The following is a 17,142-nucleotide window of genomic DNA, read 5'->3' as shown; positions in this document are numbered from 1 at the left end:
CAATTTAAAATAGGCTACTTTAACGAAACAATGAATAAAATATTATCTAATTTCTCCAAAAAGTCACTGCAAAATGAGACACATAAATTCATTAAATTATTAGTTACCAAAAACTGTCATACTACTCATTTCATCTGTATGCTAAGTCCAGTGTTAAAATCAACTGAGCAGCTGGATGTGTAAGTCACTGCTTATTTCATCCAAAATGTTCTCCTCATTGACTTATTCTTTCAAAAGTACTGAGCAAGCACCCTTTGTGTGTCAGGAAGGGACAGAATGGTAAACGGGGACAGTCCCTGTGCTTGAATTAAGTACGGTATTGGGGAGGAGAGGTTTAACAAACAAGCATCTTTGCTAGAATGAGGGGCTGAGAACAGGAGGGCAGGCAGGGCACCTAATTAAGCCTAGGAAAGCATGAAGAATGGGGTGCCAGCAGGCTTGCTGGAGGAAGAGACCTTTAATGTGAAGAGAGACCAGGAGTTAGCCAGGGGAAGAGGAGAGTGGAATGCAAATGCCCAGGTATGTGAGCATGGCATGAATATGGCCACCTGAAAACAGTTTGCTATGGTAAGGAAAGACTGGGGAAAGAGGAAAGAGCTGAAGCTGGAGAAAATTCGTAAGGATAAGTATTATGCTCTCCTAAGGAGTTTTCCTTTATTTTCAATATTATAAAGCACCCCCAACCGTTTCGGGTGGGAGAATAATGTGATTAGACAGACTGAGAGAAGTCTAGAATCAGAAAAAGCTCTTTTGGGAGTGTCATCATAGCGTGGCAGCTGGCTCCCCCCAGAGCAAGTCATCAGACACAGAGCAAAGAAGAAGCCACAATGTCAGAGATGTGCCATGACTCTTGCTATATTCCATTGGTCAGACCAACCTGGATAGAATATAGTAGGGGACTACACAAGGTCATGAATACCAAGAGGCAGGAATCACTGGGAGCCATTTTGAAGGCTGGCAACCAGAGGGAACCCAAACTGAAGCTCGAATGTTGACGCTCATAGAATTTCTGGGGCAGAGCACCTAAGCGTTGGGAGCTACGCAGATAAACAGTGTAAGAAATGTGCACAGAGATACCCTTCAGTCTCTGGCTGCACAGCATCCTGCCCACACACAGTGAGATGCCCAACAATTCTCAGCTCGCACAGGGCTGGGAACTGCTCCACTAGCCAGAGTGGAGGAGCCTCATTAAATATACCAAGCATTCAAAAGGGACATGGAAGGTCAGACCTTAAAAGGGTGCTAAGTTAGTCCTATTGCCAAGGTTACTCCAGATCCATCCTAAAAAAAAATTAAGAAAAAAATTGGAAAGGATGGAGCTCACCCAAAAGAAACTTAACTGCTAGAACACAGTTGTTAAAGGAATACAACATCATAGCACTCAAGAATGTAAAATTCACAATATCCACCATCCAAATAAAAACACTAGATATAAAAAGTAGGAAAATTTGACTCATAATCCTGATATGAATCAGTCAATATGACAAATGGTGGAAAAAACAAAGGTGATGTAATTAGTAGAGAAAATTATGAAAACAGCTATTATAAATATTTTCCATATGCTCAAAGATGTAAAACCATTATCAAAATACTGAGGAGAGGAAACAGGACATTTTAAAAAAAGAACCTCTAGAGATTAAAAAACACTACATCCAAAATAAAACATTCACTGTATGAGACTAACAACTGATTAGATACTACAGAAGAAAATATCACTGAACTTGAAGACAAAGCAATAGAAAGATCCAAAATGAAGCACAAAAAAAGACTGAAAAAAATTAACAAATTAAAAAAATTAACATATGGCCTCGGTCACATATGAGACAATATCTAACAGTCTAACATATGTAAATGGAACCACAGGCAGGGAGGACCATGGTGGGAATAGTGTCCAAGTCCATGGTCTAACAGTTGAGATTTTTTTCAGTGTGGATCTCCAGTTGGTCTAGCATCATTTGTTGAAAAGACTATCCTTTCTCTAATAAATTACCGCACCTTTGTTGAAAATCAGTTGACCTTTACACAGATGAACTTATTTCAGGGCTCTCTAGTCTGTTCCATTGGTCTATATGTCTGTCCTTATGCCAGTACCACACTGGTATGATTATTGTAGCTTTATGTAAGTTTAAAAGTCAGATAGTAAAAGCCTTCCAACTTTTTTTTTATTGTTTTGTTATTTTAGGTTCTTTGTATTTGCACATAAGTTTTAGAAACAATTTGTCAATTTCTACATAAAAGCTTGGATTTTTATTGGAATTAACTGAACTTAGAGCTCACTCTGGAGAGAACAGACAGTATAATGCTAGTTATAGATTTTCCATTGATGCCTTTTCTCAGGCTGAAGAAGTTTCCTTCTATTTCTAGTTTTGTAAAAGTTTTTATCATGAATGGATGCTGAGTTCTTTACAAATGCTTTTCTGTAATACAGTGGGATGATTACATGGTGTATTTCTTTTATTCTGATAACATGGGGAATTACACTGACAGATTTTTCAACAGCAGCTCCACATAACTACATCTTGAATAAGGTAGCAAAGGAGCAACCACCTAAGGGAAAGCCAGATGTCTGATCCACCACAGAATAGACTCACATACAGGTGACCAATTTGTAGCTTTGCAGGCACTAAGACCTGGTTCTGTGAGAACACAGAGATACAGTCTCACTCCTTCACCACACCACCAATGTAGATATATAAATCACAATGCCAGTTACTTAGAAGAACAGCAACTATAAAGTGGATAAGTAATGATCAACTAACTCTCCTCAGCATGCACTCCTGCACACTGAATGTGATGAGAAGGCTGCTTGGTGAGCATGGCACCAGACCCAGGAAGCTCAGCTGAATGCTGCAGCTGTACCTGCCACCCATGTCATAGCTATAGTACTGGGTCAAGACCTCTCTCCCAACTCCTAATGGACACTGCCAGCTTTTGACTGACAAAGCCCTCATTTTTTTTTTTTTTTTTATTGAAGGGTAGTTGACAACAGTATTACATTACATTAGTTTCAGGTGTACAACACAGTGATTCAACATTTATATACATGATAATTCTAGGTACCAGCTATCACCATACCAAGTTGTTATAATATTTTGACTATATTCCTTATGCCATACATTACATCTCAGTTACTTATTTATTTTACAATTGGAAGTGTGTTTATATATATATATATATATTTTTTTTGTGAGGGCATCTCTCATATTTATTGATCAAATAGTTGTTAACCACAATAAATTTCTGTATTGGGGGGTCAATACTCAATGCACAATCATTAATCCACCCCAAGCCTAATTTTCGTCAGTCTCCAATCTTCTGATGCATAACGAACAAATTCTTACATGGAGTACAAATTCTTACATAGTGAATAAGTTACATGGTGAACAGTGCAAGGGCAGTCATCACAGAAGCTTTCGGTTTTGTTCATGCATTATGAACTATAAACAGTCAGTTCAAGTATGAATATTCATTTGATTTTTAAACTTGATTTATATGTGGATACCACATTTCTCTATTATTATTATTTTTAATAAAATGCTGAAGTGGTAGGTAGATACGAGATAAAGGTAGAAAACAGAGTTTAGTGTTGTAAGAGAGCAAATGTAGATGATCAGGTGTGTGCCTGTAGACTATGTGTTAATCCGAGCTAGTCGAGGGCAATAAACATCCATGTATGCAGAAGATTTCTCTCAGAACATGAGGGGGGAGGTTCTAAGCCTCACCTCTGCTGCTCCCCATTTTCTCACCAGATGGCCCCCTGCGACTGTGCCTGTCTTAGGTTGTCCCTCCCTTGAGGAATCTTACCCGTCTCTGGCTAACCAGTCATCTTCCGGGGCCATACAGGGAAATGTTAAGTTGGTAAGTGAGAGAGAAGCCTTATTGTTTGAAAAGGTTAGCTTTTTACTTCTTTGCATATTTATGCCCTGTGTAAGCCCTCATTTTTATATGCCTTTGCTCCTAACTCCCTTCTGCAGCTTTGTTCTTTCTTGAGGTATGTTAATACCACTGTCTAGATTATGGTGTACTCTTAGGCTGATCTCAGATATTATGTTTGACTTCTTTCAAAACCAAATTCTGTGTTTTACTGCTCCATACAACTTTGTGTCCCTCACCTAATTGTTTTGTCCACACCAGTCTTTTAATTCTTATTTATCTAAACATTGAGATATGAATTCATTAAAGCAATCAGACGCCAAAATTTTTTCCTCACCCACCTTGGACTTCAATTTCCTCTTACCAAGCTCTTATCACCACTGATGATCTGTGAAACCACCAAGCTGCTTTGAACCACCTCTGCTTTCTAGCTGACGGCTCTCCTACTCCTCAGCAAAGACCCATATATGGTCATCAGAGCAGGAGTGCCAGAGCAAAGGCACGTGGCTTTGAATCCCTAGGAAGCCAGTGTGCTCTACCCAACAAAGAACTACTCTTTGTCCCAAAATTTTAAGCCTGGCAGACAAATTACCTAGTCAAATTACTAGAAACACTAAGAGGAGTTAGACTATAGTAACTATGATCCAATGTAAACCCATTAAAAATATTAAAAACCTCCTACCCAAGAACAAAACCCCTGGGCCACACGGATTTACCTCGGAATTTTATCAAACATACAGAGAAGACATAACACCCATTATCCTTAAAGTTTTCCAAAAAATAGAAGAGGAGGGAATACTCCAAAACTCATTCTATGAAGCCAACATCATCCTAATACCAAAACCAGGCAAAGACCCCACCAAAAAAGAAAACTACAGACCAATATCCCTGATGAACGTAGATGCAAAAATACTCAACAAAATATTAGCAAACCAAATTCAAAAATACATCAAGAGGATCATACACCATGACCAAGTGGGATTCATCCCAGGGATGCAAGGATGGTACAACATTCGAAAATCCATCAACATCATCCACCACATCAACAAAAAGAAGGACAAAAACCACATGATCATCTCCATAGATGCTGAAAAAGCATTCAACAAAATTCAACATCCATTCATGATAAAAACTCTCAACAAAATGGGAATAGAGGTTGGGGGGGACTTGGGGTAGGGAAGAGCCTAGTAAACATAATGTTCTTCAAAAAAATTAAAATTACCTGATCATCTACATGTGCTCTCTTACAACACTAAACTATGTTTTCTACCTTTATCTTGTATCTACCTACCACTTCAGCATTTTATTAAAAATAATAATAATAAAGAGAGAAATGTGGTATCCACATATAAATCAAGTATAAAAACCAAATGAGTATTCATATTTGAACTGACTGTTTATAGTTCATAATGCATGAGCAAAACCGAAAGTTTCTGTGATGACTGCCCTTGTACTGTTCACTATGTAACTTATTCATTATGTAAGAATTTGTTCTACATGTAAAAACTTGTTTGTTATGCCTCAGAAGATTGGAGACTGACAAAAATTAGGCTTGGGGTGGAATAATGATTGTGCATTGAGCATTGACTCCCCTATACAGAATTTTATTGTCGTTAACAACCATTTGATCAATAAATATGAGAGATGCCCTCACAAAAAAAAAAAAAATGGTAAAAGAAATTAGTAACCGGGATGTAAGGTATAGCATAAGGAATATAGTCAAGATATTGTAACAGCCTGGTAGGGTGATAGCTGGAACCTAGAATTATGTATATAAATGTTCTACCACTGTGTTGTACACTTGAAACTCATGTAATGTAAAAAAAAAAAAAAAAAAATTGAAAAAAATTGAAAAAAAAAAAAAAAAAAGTAAGTCATGGAAATGAAAAGTACAGTATAGGAAATATAATCAATAAAATCGTAATACTTTAGTATTGTGACAGTAACTACACTTATCATGGTGAACATTTCATAATGTATATAATTACCAAATCACTATGTGATACATTTGAAATCAATAGAACATTGTATATAAATCAGGCCTCAATTAAAAAAAGAATCAGTAAAAAAAAAAAAATAAAAAAAGATATTGTAACAGCTTGGTAGGGTGATAGCTGGAACCTAGAATTATGTATATAAATGTTCTACCACTGTGTTGTACACTTGAAACTCATGTAATGTAATACTGTGTGTCAACTACCCTTCAATAAAAAATAATTATTAAAAAAAAAAAAAAAAAATTAAAATTAATTAATTAATTATTTTTTTAAAAATGGGCAGAGAGGGCAAGTACCTCAACATAATAAAGGCCATATATGATAAACCCACAACTAACATCATACTTAACAGCGAGAGGCTGAAAGCTTTTCCTCTGAGATCGGGAACAAGACAGGGATGCCCACTATCCCCACTGTTATTCAGCGTGGTACTGGAGGTCCTAGCCACGGCAATCAAACAAAACAAAGAAATACAAGGAATCCAGATTGGTAAAGAAGAAGTCAAACTGTCACTATTTGCAGATGACATGATATTGTACATAAAAAATCCTAAAGACTCCACTGCAAAACTACTAGAACTAATATCTGAATTCAGCAAAGTTGCAGATCAAAATTAACACACAGAAATCTGTAGCTTTCCTATACACTAACAATGAACTAATAGAAAGAGAAATCAGGAAAACAATTCCACTCACAATAGCATCAAAAAGAATGAAATACCTAGGAATAAACCTAACCAAGGAAGTGAAAGACCTATACCCTGAAAACTACAAGACACTCTTAAGAGAAATTAAAGAGGTCACTAACAAATGGAAACTCATCCCATGCTCCTGGCTAGGAAGAATTAATATTGTCAAAATGGCCATCCTTCCCAAAGCAATATACAGATTCGATGCAATCCCTATCAAATTACCAACAGCATTCTTCAATGAACTGGAACAAATAGTTCAAAAATTCATATGGAACCACCAAAGACCCTGAATAGCCAAAGCAATCCTGAGAAGGAAGAATAAAGTGGGGGGGATCTCACACCCCAACTTCAAGCTCTACTACAAAGCCACAGTAATCAAGACAATTTGGTACTGGCACAAGAACACAGCCACAGACCAGTGGAACAGAATAGAGACTCCAGACATTAACCCAAACATATATGGCCAATTAATATTTGATAAAGGAGCCATGGACATACAATGGGGAAATGATAGTCTCTTCAACAGATGGTGCTGGCAAAACTGGACAGCTACATGTAAGAGAATGAAACTGGATCACACTGTCTAACCCCATACACAAAAGTAAATTCAAAATGGATCAAAGACCTGAATATAAGTCATGAAACCATAAAACTCTTAGAAAAAAACATAGGCAAAAATCTCATGGACATAAACATGAGTGACTTCTTCATGAACATATCTCTCCGGGAAAGGGAAACAAAGGCAAAAATGAACAAGTGGGACTATATCAAGCTAAAAAGTTTCTGTACAGCAAAGGACACCATCAATAGAACAAAAAGGTATCCTACAGTATGGGAGAACATATTCATAAATGACAGATCCGATAAAGGATTGACATCCAAAATATATAAAGAGCTCACATAACTCAACAAACAAAAAGCAAATAATCCAATTAAAAAATGGACAGAACAGGGCATTAATATGCAAAGAAGTAAAAAGCTAACCATTTCAAACAATAAGGCTTCTCTCTCACTTACCAACTTCACATTTCCCTGTATGGCCCCGGAAGATGACTGGTTAGCCAGAGACGGGTAAGATTCCTCAAGGGAGGAACAACCTAAGACAGGCACAGTCGCACGGGGGCCATCAGGTGAGAAATTGGGGATCAACAGAGGTGAGGCTTAGAACCTCACCCCCCCTGTTCTGAGAGAAATCTTCTGCATATGTGGATGTTTTATTGCCCTGGTCTAGCTTGGATTAACACATAGTCTACAGGCACACACCTGATCATCTACATTTGCTCTCTTACAACACTAAACTATGTTTTCTACCTTTATCTTGTATCTACCTACCACTTCAGCATTTTATTAAAAATAATAATAATAAAGAGAGAAATGTGGTATCCACATATAAATCAAGTATAAAAATCAAATGATTATTCATATTTGAACTGACTGTTTATAGTTCATAATGCATGAGCAAAACCGAAAGTTTCTGTGATGACTGCCCTTGTACTGTTCACCATGTAACTTATTCACTATGTAAGAATTTGTTCTCCATGTAAGAACTTGTTCGTTATGCTTCAGAAGATTGGAGACTGATGAAAATTAGGCTTAGGGTGGATTAATGATTGTGCATTGAGCATTGAGACCCCTATACAGAATTTTATTGTTGTTAACAACCATTTGATCAATAAATATGAGAGATGCCCTCACAAAAAAAATAAAAATAAAAATAAATAAAAAATAAAAAATGGGCAGAGATGCTGAATAGATAGTTCTCTAAAGAAGAAATCCAGATGGCCAACAGGCACATGGAAAGATGCTCCACATCGCTAATCATCAGAGAAATGCAAATTAAAACCACAATGAGATATCACCTCACACCAGTAAGGATCGCCATCATCGAAAAGACAAAGAACAAATGTTGGGGAGGTTGTGGAGAAAGGGGAACCCTCCTACACTGCTGGTGAGAATGTAAACTAGTTCAACCATTGTGGAAAGCAGTATGGAGGTTCCTCAGAATGCTCAAAATAGAAATACCATTTGACCCAGGAATTCCACTTCTAGGAATTTACCCTAAGAATGCAGCACTCCAGCTTGAAAAAGACAGATGCACCCCTATGTTTATCGCTGCACTGTTTACAATAGCCAAGATATGGAAGCAACCTAAATGTCCATCAGTAGATGAATGGATAAAGAAGATGTGGTACATATACACAATGGAATATTATTCAGCCATAAGAAAAAAACAGATCCTACCAAAAACATGGATGGAGCTAGAGGGTATTATGCTCAGTGAAATAAGCCAAGCGGAGAAGGACAAGTACCAAATGATTTCACTCATATGTGGAATATAAGAACAAAGGAAAACTGAAGGAACAAAAGAGCAGCAGAATCACAGAACCCAAGAACGGACTAATAGTTACCAAAGGGAAAGGGACTGGGGACGAGGGGTGGGAAGAGAGGGATAAGGGCGGGGAAAAAAAGAAAGAGGGCATGATGATTAGCATGTACAGTGTGGGGGGTGCATGGGGAGAGCTGCGCAACACAGAGAAGACAAGCAGCGATTTTACAGCATCTTACTACGCAGATGGACAGTGACTGTGAAGGGGTATGTGGGGGGGACTTGGTGAAGGGGGGAACCTAATAAACATAATGTTCTTTCTGTAATTGTAGATTAATGATACCAAAATAAAAAAAATTAAAAATATTAAAAATTAAAAACCTCAAGACATATGACTTGGTAGTCCCTGCACATCAGTATTTATGTACATTTTCATTTTCAGAAGCCCTAAAATCCTAATTAAAATGTTGGTATTTAGCAATTTTTATTTTATACTATGATCATGTACACATTTAGAAAATTTTCAGGGGCATAAAAGTTTTATTACAATCATGACATTTCATATATTCACAAAAGGAATTTTATCTAGTTTTAGAAGCTGGATTTCACAAAAGTCAAATTTCACAAAAGTCAATTTTTTTTTTGCTAAAGCTTTATTAGACTTTAATTATAATTTTTAAAGAACAATTCATATTACATTTCCTAAGACAGGATCAGAAAAATCCATTCTTAAAATAACCAGATCTTAACAACAAATGTTGGCAAGGTTGTGGAGAAAGGGGAACCCTCCTACACTGCTGGTAGGAATGTAAATTAGTTCAACCATTGTGGAAAGCAGTATGGAGGTTCCTCAAAAAGCTCAAAATAGAAATACCATTTGACCCAGGAATTCCACTTCTAGGAATTTACCCTTAGAATGCAGCAGCCCAGTTTGAAAAAGACAGATGCACCCCTATGTTTATCACAGCACTATTTACAATAGCCAAGAAATGGAAGCAACCTAAGTGTCCATCAGTAGATGAATGGATAAAGAAGATGTGATACATATACACAATGGAATATTATTCAGCCATAAGAAGAAAACAAATCCTACCATTTGCAACAACATGGATGGAGCTAGAAGGTATTATGCTCAGTGAAATAAGCCAGGTGGAGAAAGACAAGTAGCAAATGATTTCACTCATATATGGAGTATAAGAACAAAGAAAAAATTGAAGGAACAAAACAGCAGCAGAATCACAGAACCCAAGAATGGACTAATAGTTACCAAAGGGAAAGGGACTGGGGAGGATGGGTGGGACAAGAGGGATAAGCGCGGGGGGGGGGGGGGGGAGAAGGGGGCATTACGATTAGCATGTATAATGTGGGGGGGGTGCAACACAGAGAACACAAGTAGTGACTCTATAGCATCTTACTACACTGATGGACAGTGACTGTAATGGGGTTTGTGGGGGGGACTTGGTGAAGGGGGGAGCCTAGTAAACATAATGTTCCTCATGTAATTGTAGATTAATGATACCAAAATAAAAATAAATAACCAGATCTTGACTGAAACAAAAGAACCACTTAGAAACAAAACATTTGCCTAGTTTATAACACATAAATATATAATATATATCAGTTCATGTTAAATTAATGTATGATGTATAATATTACGTTACTCATTTCTAATGTTACTGTATTAGTTTATTGTACTTACCAGAAAACTTGATCTCAGTAGAATTAAACATAGTTTTCCTAAATATCAAAGGTCCTGATCTCTAAAAAAAACACAAATATCTTGTTAAAAAATAACTTTCTCAACTGTTTATGTAGTTTCACAGTAGAAAGTACATAGTTCTAATCCTCACACTTCTATCAAAGAGTGATTTTTTAAAAAATGTAAATCTGATCACATCACTCACTTGCGTAAAACCTTGTCTGACATATCTACTCCCTGCAGTTGATATGACTCCAGAATGTTCCTGCTTGTAGCATCTCAGCCAGGGGCCAGCAACACACAGGTAAGGGCTGGAGCGTTTCCGTGATTACTATAGCTCTGACACAGGATCTGTCTGCACTTGCAGTTGCTCTCTTGGTATCTATACGAATGTAAATTTGATAAAACAAACACTCCTCTCCTAAATTGTTAGGGTATTTATCCCTGTGTACTTACAACAGACCACTTCTTACTGCAGCTCACAGGAGCCTGCATCATCAAGGCCCACTCAATTTGCGAGCACCTTTCTTTCAGTTCCTCAAAAGTATGATACTCCTTCCTGCCCTCAGGACCTGGTCTGAAAATTTAAAAACCCTTCCCTGTCACTCTTTTTTCACCTAGTTAATTTCATCTTACCCTTCGAAGCCCCTGTCCAAAAATGCCTTCCTCAGGTCTTCCACCATGCCCCACACCAGGCCAGGCCTTCCCTTACATGATCTCTAGGACCCACTCTTCTTCACAACCCTCTCCCCCATCAAAATGAAATAACGTATGCCCTCACCAAGAGTTAAAATGCTGTGAGAAGGGACTGTGTTTAATGACCAACTGGTCAAGAATGAAGAAACACACTGCCAGGATGAGCAGCTCTTTCTTGATAACAACTGTGCTGTTCCCAACTTTCAACAATAACCTTAGAAACCCCGGACCGGATCCCTCCTGAGCTCCAGATCCACACACCGGACTGCCTGCCTAAAGGTCATGCCCACCGGGAGGACCCACAGACATTCCACACTAACCTGGCCGAAAGCAGACGCATCCCTCTGTGCTGCTCACCAGCTCTCCCTACACTGTCCACCCTGATTGGACGTAATGCCATCCCTAGTCACCAAGCTTGGGCTCCTTCCAGTCCCTCCCTCCATCACCCAGTCCCCCAGGCATGCCTACTTTTACCTCACAAACACTTCCCAAATGTAGCTCTTCCTCTCAATTCCTGCCACCACTGCCCTAATTCAGGCCCCCATTTTCTGTCTATACTTCTGCGATAACTTAAATGGTACCTCTGTCTACTGATGTGAGCCTATAATTCATCAGCCACAGTGATTAGCATTTATGTCTAAAATCCTTCAGTCACTCTCCCTCATTCACACCCAAAAGTTGCTACTGGTAGACTGGAGCCTAATGAAACCTGTAAGTGGGTTTTTTGGCCCACATGCGCCCTTATTTTAAGCATTTTGAATTAGCTGACATAATAAAAATATGCATTCTGGCTTTACTTAACCTGGCAATTCTAGTAAAGAACTGTCCACTGCCATATAGTATCCACCAGCTGCTGGCTGCCCTCTTCAGGAGGGGCATTCTAAATGTAATATAATGGGAAATGTAACCTGTACTCCACCATCCCCTCTAGTCCTGAACTGAGCTCACTTCACGTACTGATGTGACTTGCCTCAGCCACTGCAGGTTCTTGAGTTTGGATCCCTGGCCACGGGCTCAAGGGCAAGCTCAGGCATGGAAGGCCTGCCATGGCCCGAGTCCCCTCTAACACTCCTGCCAGAACTTCACTCGGCAGAAACACTAAGACTTCATGCACTGCTGCTGCTCCTCCTTCCTCACCAACGTTAACATTTACTCATCTTTTAAGACTCAGCCAGGCACCAACCCCCAAGTGTTGGGGGGAGGTGACACCCTCGGAGCTCTAGTAATAGCCCAAGAATGCCACTATGTATAATTACTACTCATGAATCTGCTGTCCCTACTACTGTGTGAGCTTCTTGAGAGAAGGGGCTGTTGTCTAAAATTTATCTTGGCAACAGCAATGGCCAGTGTAGTGCCTGGCATACTGTAGGTGCTCAAACTATCTGCTGACTTGTACAATCAAAAGTACCATTTCTTGATAGATTTACAGTACAAATGAAAACCCCACTTGTCTTTCCTCTTCTGAAGGGCAGTTTCTGAAATCAGCCTACTTTCTGCAAAGAAGGCTTTCTGGACTCCTGCTGGCCTGAGTACACAGGACTAAAGATTATGTGGGACCAAGAAAAAATTTCTCATCCTCATGCAGGAAGCAAAGTCATTCTTTCTCCATGGACTTTGTGGAGTCTCACTATCCAACGTATACTTGGCAAAGATCTTTGCAGACATGGTCAAGTAGTTTATCAATCTGTATGCAGCTGATTCACTTCCAATAGTGTTCACTCCTATTTATGATATTGCCCATTCACTACAGAAGCAGCGTGAAATCATGAGTGTGCTTCTCAGAGTTTTGCTTTTTACTGTTCGGAGAAATTCAGTAATAAAGACATGAATGCTGTATCACTGACACACATAATGGGGCATCAACCCAGAAAAATCCTGAAAGAAATGGCTGCACTGGGTCTTAGGGTTCAAAAACATACCTACTTTCATTTCTCTGTATAGCCTTTTTGTTGTAAGAACTATTTGTAGCCTCTGCTACTATTTTCTTTTTCTGGTTGAGTAAATCAAAATATAAATTTTGCCTTTACAACTTGGAGGTCATTTCAATGCATATGGAAAATATTCACCTCAACAGAACTGGATCAGCCATCTGACTCTAGAAGAGCCTGAGATAATGCCTCTTCCGATTTCCTGTCCCTGTTAATCATTCCTCCCACATCATCTCATATAGCTACTGGATGCCAGGTTCGCAAATGGCCGGAAAGCGGCACACACGCTTTTAAGATTACGCGGAAACCGAAGTCCGGAAAAGTCCTCCCTGCGGCCTCCCGGGTGTGGCGCTGTGGCCGCGCCCGCACGCGAGGAAGGGTCAAATCCCCAAGAACCCGCTAGCGGGGCCGGGGCTTCGGGCTCAAGTTTGAATAGACTTGTCAGAGCAGAGCGAGGGGCCAGGACTTCGGGAAGGTGAACAGCCCCCACGCACACGCCTGACCGATCTTCCACAGCCCAGGTCGGGCCGGTCACAGACCAAGGCTGGGGCCGCACCAAGGGACGCGGAGCAAGCCCGGCAACGGCCAGACTGACGAGCCGGGGGCTGGACCCAAGGGGCCGAGCACGCCAGGAAGGGCCCTGAAGGCCCCAGCCGCACCACGCCTCTGTCCCGACACTCTACTTACGTCGTTCACAGTCGCTGCCCAGAGCCCGAGCTCGGGGACGGCGCGCACAGCCTCCGGGGCCCAGCACAGTAAGCAGAGGACGATGCGCAGCAGCCGGGCTCCGGCGAGAAGGCAGCGGGGCGGGAGCCTGACGCCAAGGAGGCAGGCGGCGGCCATCTTGACACGGAAGCCGCACCTGGCGATCCGTGACGTTCGCCACGCCCCGGACGCGCACCTGGCGCAGCTCCACCCCCGGGAGGCGGACTCAGGTCCAGTAGGGTGGTTCGGACTAGGCGATGGAGGAGGGGTTTAGGCTTGGGCGGGCAGGCAGGGCTCAAGGCCGGGCCCAGGCGTGGAGCGAAAGGACGAGCCAGAGTGGAAAAGCGGGGCATGGGCGGGCCAGAGAGTGGAGGTGGGCGGGGCCGGGCGGGGAGGCGGGGCTGAGCTGGGCTGGGGTGGGGAGGCGGGGCCGGGAGAAGAGGCTGGGATGTGGGTGGGGCTAGGTGGGGCGGGGTCTTGCAAGGAGGATCTAATTTTGTAAATTAAAAATTATGTTGTAGCTTTTTAAAATTACATAAGACTTGAAAGAGAATGTATAAAATACCCTGGCGCTCAGTCATCAATGCGTTTTGGTACAGATTCAGTATTAATACTGTTAACTCAATACTGTTAAGTACAGAACTTATGGATGTGGTTAACACCAGAAATGAATAAATGCTATTTTGCATTTTTAAAATTGCACTTTTGAATTATTATTTTTATGTAAAATACTTGGATTGTATGAGGAAAATGTTGAGAGATTATCACATAAAGCACCTTTTCCCACATACTTAACAGTTTTCCTTTTTTTTTTCTTTATATTCTCTGATTTTAGTTTTGATTTGAGGCTCATGTATATATAAATGTGAAGACAATTTCTGGTAGTTCTTTTTCACAAGAAACTTGTAATTATAAATCATATAAACATTTTTCTATTGAGTCAAATTTGTATTGTTTACTAATGTTCCATACAGCCCCCTCGTTACACAACCATCAAAACTCAAGAGCACTGAGAAATAGAATTGTTTCTAGAATACTAGACAATCTTCACCAGTAGGTGACACTAGCCGACTGAAGATATTTTATATAAAATCGTGTCTACTCTAAATGGCTTTTTAACCCAATTTTTAGTTTCCCACTTCAACTGATACTATATATACCTCTAATTTAAATTACTAAAACCTTAATTGAATCAACAAACACTGTGTGCCTTACTCAGTGCTAATTACACAGAGGAAAGAGCTGCAGAGAGGGAATCCTGAGATCTAAAAAAGATCCTCCTTAAATCTTCAGCAGAGAATTGACTGACCTCTGCGTGTAAAGAAATTGCCTGAGGCCAAGAAAAGAATTTTTTTTTTTAAAGGAAGACTAAAACAAAGGGCTGGGAAATGTGCCTACTGCCTTCAGTTAACCTAGAAGACTTGGCAATTCAGAGGGCACTGTGTAGAGTACTCAAAAAGGTCTTGCCTGAATAGTGGGAAATAATTGGTCCTCTCTGACCCTTAGGAAAAAAATCTTAAAAGCAAGACCCAAAGGCATCAAATAGTTTCCAAATAACTGTGTCCTAGAACAAAGCTCAATGTTATTAATAGGAATACAAAAATCTCTAGCCTTCTGGAAAGTCAAATCACAATGTCTGCCATCCAATCCAAGATTACCAGATATATACAAAGAATCAGGAAAATATAAGACATAAGGGGTTAAAAAATCAGTTAAAACTGACCTAGAACTGACACATGTCAGAATGAGCAGTGAAAGACATTAAAAATTATTGTAACTTTGCGATTACCTTGAAATGATAAATCAATTTGGGGAGAATTACCATCTTGACAGTTTTGAGTGTTCTAATCCATGAACATGAAATGTCTCCTATTTACCTCTTCTTTAATTTTTCTCAGCAATGTTTTGTAGTTTTCAGTGTACATGTCTTGCACTTCAGCTATTAAATTTGTTTTTACTTCAGCTGTTAAATTGGTGTCTATTCTTTTTGTGAATGGAATTTTTTAAATTTCATATTTTAATTGCTCATTGAGTACAGATGCAATGATTTTTGTGTATTGATCCTATAACCTGTGTGACCTAGCTCAGCTCATTTAATAGCGTTTTTTGTTTTTTTTTTTGGTGTGTGGATTCTTTGGGACTTCTATGTACAAAATCATGTCATTCGTGAATAAGCACATTTTACTTCTTTTCCAGCCTTGGCACCATTTATTTTGCTTTTGCCTTATTATACTGGATAGACCCTTGAGTATGACAGTGAATTGAAGTGACAAAGCAGACATGCATACCCTATTCCCAGTCTTAGGTGAAAAGCATCAGTCTTTAACCATTAAGTATGATGTTAGCTTTAATTTTTTTATAGATGCCCTCTATCAGGTTGAGAAACGTCCTTTTTTTTTTTTTGTAGATAATTATTTTTTATTGAAAGGTAGTTGACACACAGTATTACATTACATTAGTTTCAGGTGAGAAACGTCCTTTTATATCTAGCTTCGTGAGAGTTTTTATCATGAATGGGCGTTGACTCTTTGAAATGTGTTTCTACATCTACTTAGATGATCTTTTGTTTTTCTTCCCCTTTATGCTACTAGTATGCTGTATCACATTATTTTTTATAACAGCTTCAAGATATAATTCACATGCCATAACATTCACCCATTTAAAGTACACAATTCAGTGTCTTTCAGTATATTCACAGAATTGTGCAAGCATCTTCACTGTCTAGTTTTAGGACACTTCCATCAGTCAAAAAAGAAACCCAGAAAAATCCTTAATCGTCACTTCTTATTCCCTCCTCCTCTGACCCCTGGCAATCACTTATCTTTATTCTGTCTCTGTGGATTTCCCTACTCTGGATATTTCATATAATGGGATTATACAATATGTGGTTGTAACTAGCTTCTGTCACTCAGCATAATATTTTTGAAGTTAATTCATGTTGCAATATATATCAGAATATTACTCCTTTTTACAGCTTAGTAATATTCCATGCTGTAGATATCCCACAATTTGTTTATCTATTCTTTCACTGTTGAACATTTAAGTTGTTTCCATCTTTTGGCTATCATGAATAGTCTTGGTATAAATACTTCAGTACAAATTTTTGTGTGGACATGTGTTTTCAATTCTCTTGAGCATATACCTAGGAATACAATTGGTGGGCCACACGGCAATTCTGTTTAAATATTTGAGAAACTGCCAAACCATTTTCTAAAGCAGCTGCACCA

General features: G+C 39.4%; 1 protein-coding gene across 4 annotated transcripts in view; it reads right to left on the bottom strand.

Annotated features, from left to right (window-relative positions):
- TMEM87B (transmembrane protein 87B) overlaps positions 1-14,266 on the bottom strand; it is a 57,500-nt gene extending 43,234 nt beyond the window's left edge. For 2 of the 4 annotated variants that reach the window (XR_008995750.1, XR_008995751.1), the window contains exons 1-2: positions 13,898-14,266; positions 10,587-10,647 (exon numbers count right to left, since the gene is read on the bottom strand). Coding sequence is in view for 2 of the 4 variants with exons in the window: in XM_057497003.1 (XP_057352986.1) it covers positions 10,587-10,647; positions 13,898-14,053 (217 nt within the window). In the remaining 2 variants the exon portion in view is untranslated. The remainder of the gene's footprint in view (positions 1-10,586; positions 10,648-13,897) is intronic. The other 2 variants (XM_057497003.1, XM_036905059.2) reach the window with 1 other exon arrangement.
- Between the last annotated feature and the right edge of the window lie 2,876 nt (positions 14,267-17,142).

This window comes from Manis pentadactyla, chromosome 2, assembly GCF_030020395.1.
Source record: "Manis pentadactyla isolate mManPen7 chromosome 2, mManPen7.hap1, whole genome shotgun sequence".
NCBI lineage: Eukaryota > Metazoa > Chordata > Mammalia > Pholidota > Manidae > Manis > Manis pentadactyla.
The sequence above is the reverse complement of the archived record's forward strand: the minus strand, read 5'-3'. Positions and strand labels throughout refer to the sequence as shown.